At 39.3% G+C, this 15,000-nt stretch overlaps 1 protein-coding gene across 6 annotated transcripts in view; it reads right to left on the bottom strand.

Annotated features, from left to right (window-relative positions):
- LOC137992352 (A disintegrin and metalloproteinase with thrombospondin motifs 7-like) overlaps positions 1–10,092 on the bottom strand; it is a 33,027-nt gene extending 22,935 nt beyond the window's left edge. The window contains exons 1-6 of one of the 6 annotated variants that reach the window (XM_068837639.1): positions 9,765–10,092; positions 9,429–9,533; positions 8,935–9,275; positions 2,201–2,366; positions 1,174–1,346; positions 112–195 (exon numbers count right to left, since the gene is read on the bottom strand). In XM_068837639.1, coding sequence (XP_068693740.1) covers positions 112–195; positions 1,174–1,346; positions 2,201–2,366; positions 8,935–9,275; positions 9,429–9,516 — 852 coding nt within the window. In that variant the 5' untranslated portion in view covers positions 9,517–9,533; positions 9,765–10,092. Of the gene's footprint in view, positions 1–111; positions 196–1,173; positions 1,347–2,200; positions 2,367–8,934; positions 9,276–9,428; positions 9,534–9,657 lie in introns of all 6 variants that reach the window. The other 5 variants (XM_068837641.1, XM_068837640.1, XM_068837642.1 and 2 more) reach the window with 5 other exon arrangements.
- Between the last annotated feature and the right edge of the window lie 4,908 nt (positions 10,093–15,000).

The following is a 15,000-nucleotide window of genomic DNA, read 5'->3' as shown; positions in this document are numbered from 1 at the left end:
GGAAAAGATAAACTGAAATTCGTGTTGCACGTGCGGCACCCACTTTTTCTGACTTGTTGGGTTTTTATTCAAAGTTGAATTTACACATAATGCAGGTAATCATTTTCTTACCGGATTTTCCTTTAGAATTATTACTCGAACAAGCACAATGTTGATTGCCGTACCAATGCTTGGATCTCGAAATATGTTGCTCACCTGTCAGGTTAAAGAATAACACAATTAATCTACTTTTCAAAGCACCCATATACAACTGAGTTAAAAGGAACATGCAGCACGCATTGCCCGTGCTGTGTCAAGATTGCAGAACATAGACCTTAGATTTACCCCGCTCTTCAAGTGGAAAAAAACTACCAGCCGACCGCTCTCGAACTCTTAAGCCCCGTACAAACGGACGCAACAAGTCCCAACAATGTGAAGACTTGCAGTGTATTATGGGAAGGATACGACCCATAAGACTTTGTAAACTTACAAAACTCGGCTGCCATCGTGTTTTCAACATGTTTATGCATATCTCCATGGAGACCGTATGTAACGCACATGGGTGGCTCCACCAATGTTGGAAGATCCATCACAACATTGTTATACTACGCTTCGGCGATCACGGAACAAAAAAATGGTGGCTCAAAAGTTTGACCAGTTTCAAACATGCAACAAGCATCGAACAATATTGGGAGTTGTTGGCCAACGATGTTGCGTCCGATTGCACGGGGCTTTAGAGTAAAAGATGTGTACCCCGTTAGAGCGGTTTTCAATTGAGTGTCGAAAGTAATTAGCGAATTGCTTGGTTTTTCATTACTTCACTCAGTGATTGGTTCAAAGTTCTCGCACCACTTTCTCAACCAATCAGAAGTGAAACCAAAACCAATCGTGGCTTGCGCGTGTACATTTTCCCGCGCTTTGTGTCGGCTACGTGTAATTACTTCGAGTTTTGATTGGTTTACTGGATTGTGTCCGTCCTTTTTGATTGGCCAAAGTAATTACTTTGGTTTTGGTTTTACGACGCTCGATTGAAACTGGCTCTAAATGGTTAAGCCAATTATTTTACCGTATTGTCATAGTGCATTTTGTTGTGCTGCGCGGGTGGAGCATCCGTGCGTATGATAAAGTTGATTGCATGCCCGTAAAATAACGTTGTGTTACGACAACAACAATCAAAATAAACTAACAGAGTACCATATTTGCTATAGTTAGCAGATATTCCTCCAAGCCGTCCTTGTAAAACTCGTACATGGTCTTGTCAGCAACCATCAATACCTCCACGTTTTTCTCGGTGCTCACTGAACGTTTTGCCCGCTGTCGACTGATCGTGTCAACGCGAGGCAAGCGGAGATGGTGTTTCATTGCATCTGATATATAACACGTGAAAAGACGAAAAAAATTAAAAGAGTTGTGGAGAAAGTTATAGGAGAAGCTACTTTAAAAACATTTTGTCGTTTGGCCACCTTTTTTTATGCTGTTTGATCGTGTTTGGTAAAATAATCCATCCAACATCCGATCAAACAGCATCAAACATCGCTATTGTTCGCGTGTTTGAAGTGCGAGGTTTGGTTCGTTTGACCGACTTCACCAAATATGTTTGGAGAGCGCATGCGTATTACTATGCAGATTTTGGTCATACGCATCCAAGATGTCCGAAATCCTTTTCGATCTTAGCTGTTGGGAGCATGTTTGATGGCTTGTTTGATTGCCATTTGGCCACGTCATCAAACACGGGGAAAGTTTGGTCATCAAACATGTTTGATCGTGTTTGGTCACCAAACATTTTACTTTTGACCGGAGCTAAGGAACGAACCATCAATTAATGCTTTTATAAAGGCTATAAGAAAACAAGATTTAGACCTCTTACTAAACAAAACTTGCAAGAATAGCTTATTATGATCATCTTAGTTTTCTGTAACATACTTGTTATTAATCAATTGTACGTAATATTCAGTTTTCTGTCCTTATGTTAACGCATCTAATTTTGTAGTTAAGTAGGCACACATTGATGTTTCTTTTTAACTGCTGTTATTGTCGACACTTTAATGAAGTTATCTATCTCGATCTATTTTCACGGTTTTATGATTGCAACAAAAAGCATATCGGTCGTAGTGTTCAGAATCAAAATCTCTCCTTAGTGATTTAATACTACAGACTTCGCATTTACCATGCTTTATTTTTTTGAAAAAAATGTTCTTTTGCGCAGAGAAAATGCAAATACCTTGTTCAGAACAGAACTGGCCATCTTGTTTCCACGGTAACAAGGAGTCGATCCCAGGTCTTTTATAAACGATATGAGGTTGTTTATTTCCGGAGCCAGACGAGTTCGTTTCTTGCAATGGCTCGATAAGGAAGTGTTCGCCATTCTCAGTGTGGATCAGCCCTTTCTAGAAATACAAGGCAAAAAAATGTATCTACCTCTGTTTGACAATCACTGGCCAATCGCGGGTATTTTTGTACAAGTGTAGGAGTCTTTAATATCAATTGAAAATTCGTCTTATCTCTGCATAATTAATTTATTCACTGATGAATCTAAAATTCATATTCAAACAACATTACTGTAAGTGGAGAAAGATCTTTCTTGAGATGATGAAACCCACATTTTTCATAATTCAATCATCAAAATATTTTAATCCTAAATTAACTGCATCAAGCTGTGAGAATATCGATTTAACACTTCCATGATAGAGATCATCCTCTCGGAGATGACAACATTTCTTCATGATTTGCGGATTTTTTTCCCAAGCCGAGCTCTGGTTAGGCGGTAAAATTAAGTTTATGACTTGTTCCGCATGAGACAAGGTGCCTCACAGGTTGTCTCAAAGATCTTTCTGATATTTCTCAAATACCGCTAACTGTTAATTAAATGTCAATTAAAAAGGCTTTTAATTCTTGACCTTTGAGAGGCACTATTTTTGCTGGGATGACACTCATTCTTTAATATTCCTCTAACGTGGACATTATACCAGTTATCTAACGGTCGAAATACTGTTTTTATCATGTTAAGAGATATTCAATAAAATTCTTATCGCACGCTTTATCTTAATGCCTAGATCTAGGGTTCAAGGCAAATAACTTTTCGAACCGCTCTCCCCGTCCGTCTGCCCCCAAATTAATTGCAAGACACCGATAACCGAAACCGAAAAAAAAAAAACGATGGATGTGAAATGAGATCAGCGTCTGCATCCTGAATATTTCTCGACCTTGTTTTGCGGGTGATTGAGAAAGGAATTCTTAAATTGCGTTTTCCGAATGTCGGCGACATTCGGAAAAAGCAATTTGTAATCTTGGGTACCCATTGCATAGGGTTTTCCTTTTTCCGTTCGTCCGCTTTTTCAGCGACATCTTGAATTACGTCCGAAGTGCATTCATACGTCATATGTACAAATGACTATCACGCACGTCCAGATTATTTGTTCCTATAAGATTGTTTCTTTCCTTACATTTATCCTTTGCTTTCAAAGATTCAAAGCGACTGTCAAACGCACTTCAATAATCCGAGATTACCACCAGTAGGAAGATTAATTGGAGATAAATACGTAAACTTATGACCTATCACAAGACAGCACAATCGACCGATCTGGATTGCTTCGGAACAAAGGAATGTCAGTCCCATTCCATTCGAAGTTACCTGCATGTTTCGACATGTAGCGGTAATATTTCCAGTAATTACTGAATTTCGCAGCTCCCTTTATTTCCTAATACGAAAATACTGAAAATGCCCGAGATTGATTCCATTCTTTCTCTAATCTATCCTAAAGAACCTCGAAAACGATTTTTGAAACTTTCGTTATGATACGGCTTTGTTATCAACGGAGGGTTGAATAGCTAAGAACGGAACATTTTAGAACATTATCAGACGACAGTTAATTGAGAACATAATAGTTTGGAGCAGTTCTTTGTCGAAAAAGAGGTCGTAATTTATTCAGACAGGAATCAGTTTATATTCATTATTCGGGAAATGCCATTAAGAGAATATACCTCAAAAGATTCCATGATACAATGAATAAAAAATTAATGTAATATGCTCCTTCTCTCCCATTTATGTAAGTAGTTGTTGCCGCGATGCATGTAACGTAACTGTTTCCTTTTTCTTTTCGTTTCTTTTCTTTTGTACAATATTGTTTTTACTATGTATTCGGGTGTATGGAATAAAGAAAATTTACTATTGAAAAATAAATTAATAAAAAATGAAAAAAAAAAAAACAAGAAATGGATTTTCGGACCCGACTTGAAAAGACGTAGCGATCGGGACTTTCGGGACTTTCTAGAAAAGGGCCCAAGATGATTTATTAGGCTAAAATACCTTTGGCGTGATATTTGCCGAATTAAAATCTCTGGACTTCCCACGACGTAAAATGGAATTCTGAAAACGTTCAAATCATGACTCAAGAAATAGCTGTTTTATCGCCGTTAATTTTTTTTTCAATCATCACTTCAACCTTATTCGTTTTCTACCAAAACCGAAAAGAACGCTGACAACACCCGATCGACCATACACTAGCAGAGGCAGTCATTTTGCCTGGCCTATCACAAATTAGCCTTTTTTAAAGAAAAAAAACATAAGCAGTCGAAATGATGAGATTAAAAAAAAATGCTGGAGCAACAGCAGAATACAAGGCCACATTCGAGACCTACTGGCTCGTTTGGGTCGGCAGTGGGTGAAAGAACAAGTCATATAGATATTGGGTCTGTTATACTGGTGGCTAGTTTGGTGCTTTTGGCTCGGCAGTAGATGAAGGAACGAGTTATATAAATATCTTGTACTCGGCAGTAGATAGCAAACGAGCTGGCCTGTCTGTAGTCTCTAGATGTGGCCCAGAATGCTGCAGTTTAATTTAGCCAAAGTGAAATGAAACTTCTTTTAATTCAAAGCAGAGTGTAAATAAACCTTCAATCGGACGTGCTAGGAAAATGTGGTCATGTTAAATTGAGGAGTGATGGAAAAGGCAGAGAGTTTTTTTCAGCAGGATCGACTAATTTAAAAAGACGCCCGAGTTTTTCTTAACGGGGGAACCGAGAAAACAAATCATTCTCCTTGATAGACCTAACCGTCATCAACTTATCTGATAATCAATAGTGATTCCAGATAACGGAAATCAATTAGTGTTTGCAATTGTGATCAAGTTTGATGGTGTGAAATTGATAGATACGCTGTCGGCGACAGAGAGTATATAGAAAATCTTGCCCTCGCAGAAGCACATGTCAGTCATTTTGCGGATGCCATATCACATTAATTAAAACCAGATTCCAAAACTTAATAATTCGCTGTAGATAGCTGTAAATAGTTCGGGATACACCAGAGAACGAAATGTTTTCATTACATATGGCAAAATATTCGACGCAATCAAACAAAATAATCATTTCTGTCGAGCTATATTTTCTATGCAAACATTTCTTTTATCTTTATCTGAAAAGTGAGGTTTCCCAGGTAGCAGTAAGATCGTATTTCGTCTGTATTGAGTTGGTTTGTGCGGTGTATCGGCTGGAATACAGCAGATTTGTCTGAGAGTTAGCTGTTATTATATAGACATTCTAAAAACATTGAAAGTGTGAGCTCTACTTTCAGTAAAGGATCAATGTTTTCTTTTGTTTTAACTACGAAACACACCTGAAAGGTATCAGGTAAACCTATAAAGGGGAAAACAAAGAGAAATGGTACGTTGTAACTCTGGTTGTGGTCAAGAGAGAGCTACATTCGGGCATTGCACGCAAAGATCTCGTATAAGTTTGAAAGCCCAATATTTCGTTCATTGCGGGTGCGTGGAACTTACTAGTCCCGTAAAATATATTGACTATATTGGCTTTCTAACAAAGGTGCAAAGGAGTTTTGTTTCGGAGCCATTCAAAAAATATATTTACACAGTAGAAGTTAGGAAAGTCTATTAACAAATCCTTCGTGACCTACTCATTTGGCTATCAGCACGAATTTCCATCATGCACGAATTAGAGTGGAAGATGTCTTCATCAGGCGAGGGCACCCATGGAGCAAATTAAGCCAAAAGCCTTTGAGAGACATTTCTAGGCTACTTATAATGTATAAAGACCTTCTTAGCAGATGTTTTTATCACCTGGGAGAATTTGATCTGTTCGGATATCTTAGCTGAAAATTGAAGTGTCCGAAAAAATTTTCATTACAGAACTGAATTGCTAGCTGAAAGTTACCTTCTAACAGGGGCACCCAACGAGAATATAGATCAAAACCACTTAAACATAGCATTGTTAAACGCATTTTAGTATTTAATTAAACGGTAGATATAGGCATATTTTTATCCCCTATAAATTTTATATCAGCTCGGATTCCCTAGCTGAAAGTCTAGTGATCCGAAAATTATAGGGGTCAAAACTTACCTTTTCGAAAATCTCAGCCAGAAAAAAGGCTCCCGAAAATTCTAGGTGACCTTTTTAAGGTAAAAATCCGTTCAAAATGAGCAATTATACCATGTTTTGAGATGTTCGAAAATCCTAGGACAGGCAAGCAAGCAAGGAAGTTTACGACAAATGTTCCGCAAATTGTAGATGTCATATCGTCTTCCGAACAGATATTTTCCCAAAATTGACTTTGGGTGCCCCTATTCTAAGAGCTTCCCAGGGAACCATTTCCTCATCCGAAACTGCTAGGGGACCATTTTGCAAACATATTCCTTCCGATAACATAAGGGACTACTTTTCCCATGGTTACGAATCTTTTAGGTGATGTGTTAGAAAAGAAATCTATAGCTGTTTGGCAACGTAGAACCGAAATTGTTAGAACAGCTTGACTCTCCCAAACACATTAATTTCACCGATCAGGAACTGAAGCTACTTTAATATGTTTGTCAGGCAATCCTTCCTGAACCACTTCTCGCTGTTTAATTAACAATATATTTCAGTCAACCTGCTAAGCAACAAACTCGGAAATGCCGTGGAAACGATACGACTAGTTTGAAAAGATACACTTCCTTTCGGTTCATGATCTTTGATTGCTTGTACTTGCAATCAACGCTGAATATTACTATTTCCTTCGCGTTGACATCATATTAGCCTGAGATATCATATTCTGTAGCCACAGCGTGAAATGTGGCCACTGTTTCGGATTGATGAGAGAAACTCTTTGACCTTTGAGAGACGTAAACTACGATGATCAACTTGATACGCTTACAAAGTTTGAAATTATGTCTTTCATGTATATAACAAATTCAGTAGAATGACCAGTTCCCGGTTGGTTTAATTTGTAGAAACTGCACCAATATTCCTGAGGTCAAGGGTTCAAATCCCGTTCAGAAGAGGATTTCCTTGCTACTCCAGTAATTTTCATTATTATCCTTAGGAAAATTAGCGCCGGCCGCTTTTGGAAAACTCTCTGATCATTTTTTAAGGCTGGCTGACAGGGAAAGACCGTGCGCCATTAATTCCTACACTTTCTTTTCCTCACAATGAACCGCAAATTTAATTTTTCAGTTAGTTTTTTTTTAGCTAAACAATAAGCCTTTTCTCTGCTTCTGCTCACACTTAATATTTCGGCCGTCATTAGCTCGGCTACTATCATTTGTAGCCGTTCACAATAGAATGGGTTCACGGCTAGTTTTCACTCCCTCAGTGACTTTGGACATTCATAAATTTGTTTCAAATTGTTTATGAAGATAAAGGAGACTAACGATACTTCGCTGAGAAAAAAAGATCGCTGCAGAATGACGCAAGATCAGATTTAAAACACTCTCTTTTTGCATACACTGGCTCGGGTATTTCAAAGGTGTGGGTTTTTTTCCTAACCTAATCTGGAGGCAATGATCGAGGTCCCGGAGGTCATTGCCTTCAACTGAAGTAGCACTCTCCCGGACCTTTGAAAAAAAAAAAAAAATTCCTCTGGCCCGCTTATTCGTGGCAGCCATCGGAAAGCCGTTCGTTCCTTGCTTTTCACGGCTTCGCGTTTGTAACACATGTCAAAAATACCAGAACATTTGCTGACAGCTCGGAATGGGATGCACGCAATATGCAGGTTATTCTTATGCATGCCATCTTGTAATGAAAGGACACTTCACAGTTCAGTGTTTTTGAACAAACGGAAAGACTCAAGGACGGCGCTGATAACCACAAACCACCGGGATATAGTTTACCGTGGGAATGAAAGCAATCTTTGTTTTGAGAAAAGGTTTTATCCGTCAACTTGGAATCAACATTTCTTTCGAAATTAAAACAAGGCTCTTTAGTTTTCAAAACGATTTCCTTCCTCTTGCATACAGACGAATTAATGTTGGCGTCCATTGTGTTAAAAAAATGTCTCTTATGAAAGGCTTTTTTAAAAATATAAAGTCAACTTACGTGGTGGGATTTTTTAGTATTAACGAATTATAGCTAATCTTGTTTTGGAATACATGAAAAGGAATTCTTTTTCGATCTTTTGCTAATCATTTCGTCTATGTTTAGATGCGACTCCTAAATCATTAGCAACTTGCGCGCAGGCCAGCTGCAATAGTAAGGTACAGAAGCAAAAAACTATGGCAGAAAATATAAAAAAATTCAGAAACTGCAATTGGCCTAAGTAAAGGACACAATTTTTTTGCAGTCCTTGATTAATTCTATAAGATTTGTAATAGCGCTGAGACCTGAAGAGTATGAGAGAGGCGAAAAAAGGACTAACCGTGGATAACGACAACTTGCTTTCAGTTTTGTCATTGTCATGGTTCAGTTGTCTAGTTTAATTTGTCGAAGGTGTGGTTTTACAATACAGACTTGTAAAGGGGGTGAAAATCATCAGATATGCTCAAGACTTGTATAGATACGACACAAATGCGACAAGCTTGAGTAACTGTTGCAAAATATCGGGGGCGAGGACTTGACCTTCAAACGGTAGGACATAGACAGGCTCCATCATACGACTTAAATGCATTCTTATAAAGATTAAAAAAAATAAAGTGGCTGACACTGAGAAACGATGGAATCCAAAAAGCTAGCGTAACTTGCATTAAAACTCACCAGCCCTTTGCAGTAACTGATGGATGCTGAAGAATTTGGTTGATCGACAATGTGCCCCTCGAAGTGACACTTGGGATCATAACGTTGAACTTCCTCGCCCTCCTCAATGACAAGACCTGGTGCTGTAAATTTTCTGTTTTTCGAGAGGCGAAGGCGTAGTGTTTTGCCTTGGAAAACTGGTATCTCGAGATGTAGATGTTCCTCTTGCATGTGTTTCTCATCCAAGCTCGATTTGTGTTTCGATTTGCCTTCCACGTGTGAAACAAATCTACCATCAACGTCCAACAACGTCGGGAATGTTACAAACTCAACGTCACTGCTTTGGTCGTCACTAAAATCTTCTTTAGAGAAGGAAACAAACAATTAATTACTTTATGGCGACAGACAGAGTTTGGTAGCAACGAAATGATGGATAATGCCGTCATCGATGCTCATCAACTTACGTTTGTACGTCTTTGTAATCGTTTAACGATCGGTTCCATTAATTAACTCACCCCAGATTCTGCAGTGGACACTTGTCAGTAATATCTCCAGCACATAAACGATAACCACAACATTTCCATGAATACCCATGAAAATCATGGCGATATGTGACGTGACTGTACACGAAAACAGGAAGAAAAAGTTACACTCTCGAGAATGTTACAGCTGTAGTTTTCGCCAAAACATGACCACGAGTGTGGCTCGAGCTTTCCGTGAGCAAAAACACAGATGTAAACTCACCGGAACGCTGGAGGAAATAAAACTATTCTTTTCGCTTATTCCTTCAAAAAGCACTCTATTTTTAATGGAATTAAGGTTTAAAATGCACAAAAACGATGACGACTTACATTCACGACGCTCCGACACACAAGATCCACTATCCGTGTGACAGTGTTGTAATTCCGTTTGCACTTATCTTGCTCTTAAGAACATTATCAAAATACAACCAGAAATCACTGAGCCTCCGAGATTAACTTTACTGATAGAGGAATGCGAATGTAGCCGGATTAAGTGCACTCTCGTTGCCAAAGCGAACACTCGACCTTTGCAAACACTGTCAGCAGAAGACAGCATTAATACGCCCAACTCATAGCGGGATTTGAACCTCATGGAAAGCAAGTGTGTCAAAACAGTCAAAATTGTGACTGCATTGAACACCGGCCGGGAGAGAGATATCTGGTTACAAATCTTAGGTGATGGGAAACTAAACACCTTATGATTCATTATCGAATTTAGAGACCTCGAAGACAAAATTGCGATGTGCTTATTTATTTAATGTCTCGATGTATTACATCCAAAGTGCTTTTCTAATACCAAAGAAGAGGACTATATTCAAGTCTCTTTTGTTGTATGTTGATTGAGTGTTGACACGGTATAGCAGGCCAACTACTTTTTCACATTTTCGTTTGTCTGGTTTAAAGGTTTTTTGTTCATTTTCTTTGAATTGCCGTCATTTTCGTAACAAAATATGAAATCATGGTGACAGTTTATTGACGCAGGTGAAGAAAGGATGTTTATCTATTTGCCGAGTAACAAGAAGAGAGAATTCCAGACTGAAACATTTCCGTTTTTGAGGCAAAAGGGTTCTTGAAGGAAAAAGCTTAACAAACGTCCCTTGAGAATAGTTTTAAATTCTGTTTCTTCAAATTTCTTTCTTCGCCCAACAGATGATTGATCGTGCATGTGTACACTGTCTTTTTTTAAAACTGCGGGGCCCCGTTGTTACGTTTACATGTTACACATTTCGGATCAGTGAAAAATGTGTACATTTTAATTTCTTTTTGTATGATCAATTTGTTAAGCAAACGAATAATTCGAGTCATTTGCGTTTCCATTTATCCGGATTAAAGAGTGTTGAATGTAACTAAAAAGCCAAATTTCCACGCCCCTCCTTGAGTTGGACAAAGAGTTTTTAAAGTTCCCCAATGCTATGCAAACATTTCTCCTCAGCCTTTTGTTGGCACCTTTGGATGAGCGACTTTGTTCTCTAGAGTTTTCTTGCCCGGCAGTTTCCTTGCGATAAACGTTATAAAATTCGAAGACAAATCAAAAGGTATACTGGGTTTTCGCCGTCGAAGACCGGCATATTCAGGAATATTTGAAAACAGACAGTTTTAGAGGGCTCAAACAGATTCAACAGTTAGGCCGGGAAACGTCTTATTATAAGAATCAACTCAGAAGCACTGTTTCACTTAACGACAATTTTACGCCGGGTATCAAGGACGGTGCCTACCAATTCAAAGGTATGTTTGCCCCGATTTATGATTATACAGAAAAGGTAGATCTTAATTAACAATTATTCGCCGAAGGCGAAGTGATTACCGGTGAATATTCACCGAGACGAAGTCGAGGTGAATATTCACCGATAATCACTGAGCCTGAGGCGAATAATTGTTTTAGTATAAATACACAGGTGATTATTTCAAAAAACAGAAAAAAAAAACATTTCAACGCGAAATCATCTTCACTTACAGTGGCAAAACGACTACTGGCAGCCATTTTGTCCGTCGAGGTGATTATCGGCTGATAATCCGAGATAGCGAGCCAATGAGAGCGCGCGATTTTGTATCATCACCTGTGTATTTATACTAACAAGTGTTATTGAATTCCAAAAAGAAAATTGGGGGTAACCACGCATTTTTCAAAGATAATTCATAAACAATATTTGTATAAAGCTCTAAAATACAAAGCAATGTATGACGTTCACTCTCAAATTGAAGCTTAATTATCTCTAAAGAATGCATGGTTACCCCCAATTTTCTTTTTGGATACCAAGAGTGCTTACGAAGATTTACTTTCTCTGCATAGTTTTAAACCGCGCAAAAATTAATATCCCTGCATTAGTAAGCATCGCCGATAGGAAATCCGAGTTTCTAGAGTTGCGCAGAGCGTATCCGCGAAAACAATAGTAGGCACCGTCCTTAACAAGATGCACTCTTCGATGTGACATAATGGGTTACCATGGCAACAGAAAAGCCAAGTTAAACGTCCCTTATTTTGACTCGGTGATCGCCATTTTTTAGTACTGGAAAGTGATTAGCAAGCTAAAACAAAACTCTCTGGGCAAATCAAATGAAACCATGTTGTCCCGCAGTGATGAGCGCAAATTTCTATTGCGTCGAGAAGCCTGAAAAATTTTCAGGACTTCAATGGGATTTGAACCCGCGACCTCGCCGGTGCGATGCTCTAACCAACTGAACTATGAAGCCACTGACGTTGCGAGCTGGTCACTTCTGAGTTCACAACTTCCCGTGATAAGTAAGTAAGTTGGTTAGAGCATCGCACCGGTATCGCGAGGTCGCGGGTTCAAATCCCATTGAAGTCCAGAAAATTTTTCAGGCTTCTCGACGCAATAGAAATTTGCGCTCATCACTGCGAGACAACATGGTTTCATTTGATTTCATACCCGCAGTGCAATATATGATGTATTTCATATATATCTTTCACTCTCTGGGCAAAGTTAGAACAATTCTCTATAGGACTCTCTATAGCAGATTCAGCTAGCGCCACCATATATATTTTTAATTGTTAAGGTGGCTCTAAATCTCCTCTTAGATTTGTTCTAATTAACTTTGCAGAGATTTCTATCTTAGCTTGTCAATCACGTTCCAGCAATAAAGGTTAGCGGTGACCGATTTCGTTTTTGAGATATAAACGTTTAAGTACAAGATTTGGGGGGAATTCTTGCCTTGCATTTTTTGCCTCATTAAGCATAAGAACATCGTTTGCTATTCTATCAGCCAAAAAAATCATTACTTAATATTGAAAGTTCATTGCATAATGAGCTATCTCTGAAACTTTGAGCACAATTTACCAGATAATTTCCGAGTAACGACCCTTTGAAAATGGAAATTGTTTACAAAGAATGTGTGACCTCATTAGCGCTCTTCCACCCAAGAATTTTTTAGTCTTTGATGGCTAACAATTTGCTCGTTATCAAGCCAAAAGGCTTAAAATTGGAAATTAAACTAAGTTTTGAAGTCAATTTGTGAATAGTACGATGATATCCAGCAGCAAACTCGTATGTTAATGAGACGAAATGCAAACAATGACGTCTGCAAAGATTCGCCCATAGGGTGTTTTTAGATCACTCTTTTGTTGCCATGGTAATGTATTACGTCCAGCCGATTAATGCAATTTATATTGTCTCATATGGTACCATATCTTTGCCGTTACGTGAAACAGTTGGATAAATTCAATCCTTCCAAATACTACAACTTTTTGAAAGTGTTGAAACTAGCGCAGACCTCGTTTCTAACTGAAAATGAAATCGACGGTTTCAAAAAAGCTCAAGTTTTGGTGTGGACATGTTTGCACGTTATTGATATTACAGAGACTTAGCATCCTGTTTAGTGACACGGCACTTCAATGCTGCTTGTTATAAAAGCATGAAAACTACTACTACTACTATCCAACTTGTCTCTCTCTTTTGACAATTTGCCAGCCAGAGTTGCAAGTAAGACCCTGTTTACAAGCAGCTAGGGTAACCCTACTGCTAGGGGTACCCTAGCAGGATGGTCAATGCTAACCCGGGTTTACAAGCAAAATTTCACAGGTAGGGTTACCCTACCACCCGGGACAATTTTGTGTGCTTGGTAACCGCCAGCATCGCAAACACAATGGAAACCGCTAGAAAGTTGTCCCGGGTAGGCGAGTTGTCCCTAGTAGAGCGTTTACAAGGCAGCTAGGGTTACCCTAGCGCCAGGGTAACCCTAGCTGCCTTGTAAACACGTCGATGAAAAAAAGAAGAAATGTGTGAGTGCGCTAGGGTAACCCTCTTGCTAGGGTAACCCTTGCACTAAAGTTACCCTACATGCTTGTAAACAGGGCCTAATTTGATGCACGAAGATTTCAATGTACGTCACAAAGTGTCCCACTGCATTGCTTTTCTCCCCAAGTACAACGTCACTCATTTTTCGAAGCTCGGACAATGGGCCCTTTGAAGCAGGCGATCACATGGTACACAAACGGCCAAACTGGACAGCAAATTGCGCTCTGGGACATCTAAAGCAAAGCAAATTCATTTAAAAATTTCTTTGTCTTAAATGTCCTAGTGCGCAATTTGCTCTCCAGTATGACGGTTTTTGTACCATGTGATCGCCAACTGCAAAAGGCCCATTAACGTCACAAAGTGTCCTCCAAATGCTGCTTGCTCCTTAAGGACCCAACTTCGTCCCCAGGGTCTCCCTTCCAAGGACGGGAAGAAGAGAAAGAGAGACCCTGGAAGGGAAGAAGAGAGACCCTGGGGACGAGGCTGCTCAAGGACCTCGAGTAGCTTCTGCATTTACTCTGACTCTTGGCATCGCGTTTACGACGAACAGCAAACGGGAAACGTCAAAAAAGCGCGGAAACTCGCTCATTATAACTTCTGTTGCTCCTTTGAGCAGTAGTACAATGCAACTGAATACAATACATACTTAATTGACCACTCCCCACAAGGGCTTTCCAAGGCCATTGACCCCTTATAGCGGCTTTTTTTTTTTCGGATGACCCTCCCCCCCTCTCCAAAAAAATAATAACCCGACTTTTTTAACATTCTCTGTTAGTCCCCTACTCCAAGTTATTGTGCTCACCATGAATCACAATCCCTATACTACAGAGAGCTGTTTATTTTAAAAAGCGAATCAAAAGAAAGAGAAGTCAATTTCCGATCTCCTAGTTATGGCTCGCCCTGAGCGTGTGGCATTTGGCCAATCATTGGCATCCTCCTCTGCTGATATTGCAACCATACCTCAGGGTCTCCGGAAAACAAGCCTTGGCTATATTGTTAATCCAACAGGGAAAATAACGCATTACTACATGAACATCATGAAAGGAGCTCATTACAAAATGCGCAATAATGGCGAAAGCGACGAGTCGTTTAAGAAAGGGTTTACAGCAGAACGATCCAGGCAGTTTGACATCATTTTAGAAGCAAAAGAAGCTACCTTTCCCAGTGCGGATGGCTGTTCAGAAAGGGTGAGTGAGTTTTCCAAGGTAGGGTACCTGTTAAGGCCCAGTGATGGAAGAAAAGTGAACTTGTCCATCAAAGAGCACAGAGAAAAGGTGGAAAAGCTGAATGTCAAGTTGAAAGATGTGAAGGAA

This window comes from Montipora foliosa, chromosome 2 (genome assembly GCF_036669935.1).
Source record: "Montipora foliosa isolate CH-2021 chromosome 2, ASM3666993v2, whole genome shotgun sequence".
NCBI lineage: Eukaryota > Metazoa > Cnidaria > Anthozoa > Scleractinia > Acroporidae > Montipora > Montipora foliosa.
Note: the sequence above shows the minus strand (reverse complement) of the source record. Positions and strands in the feature narration are given on the sequence as shown.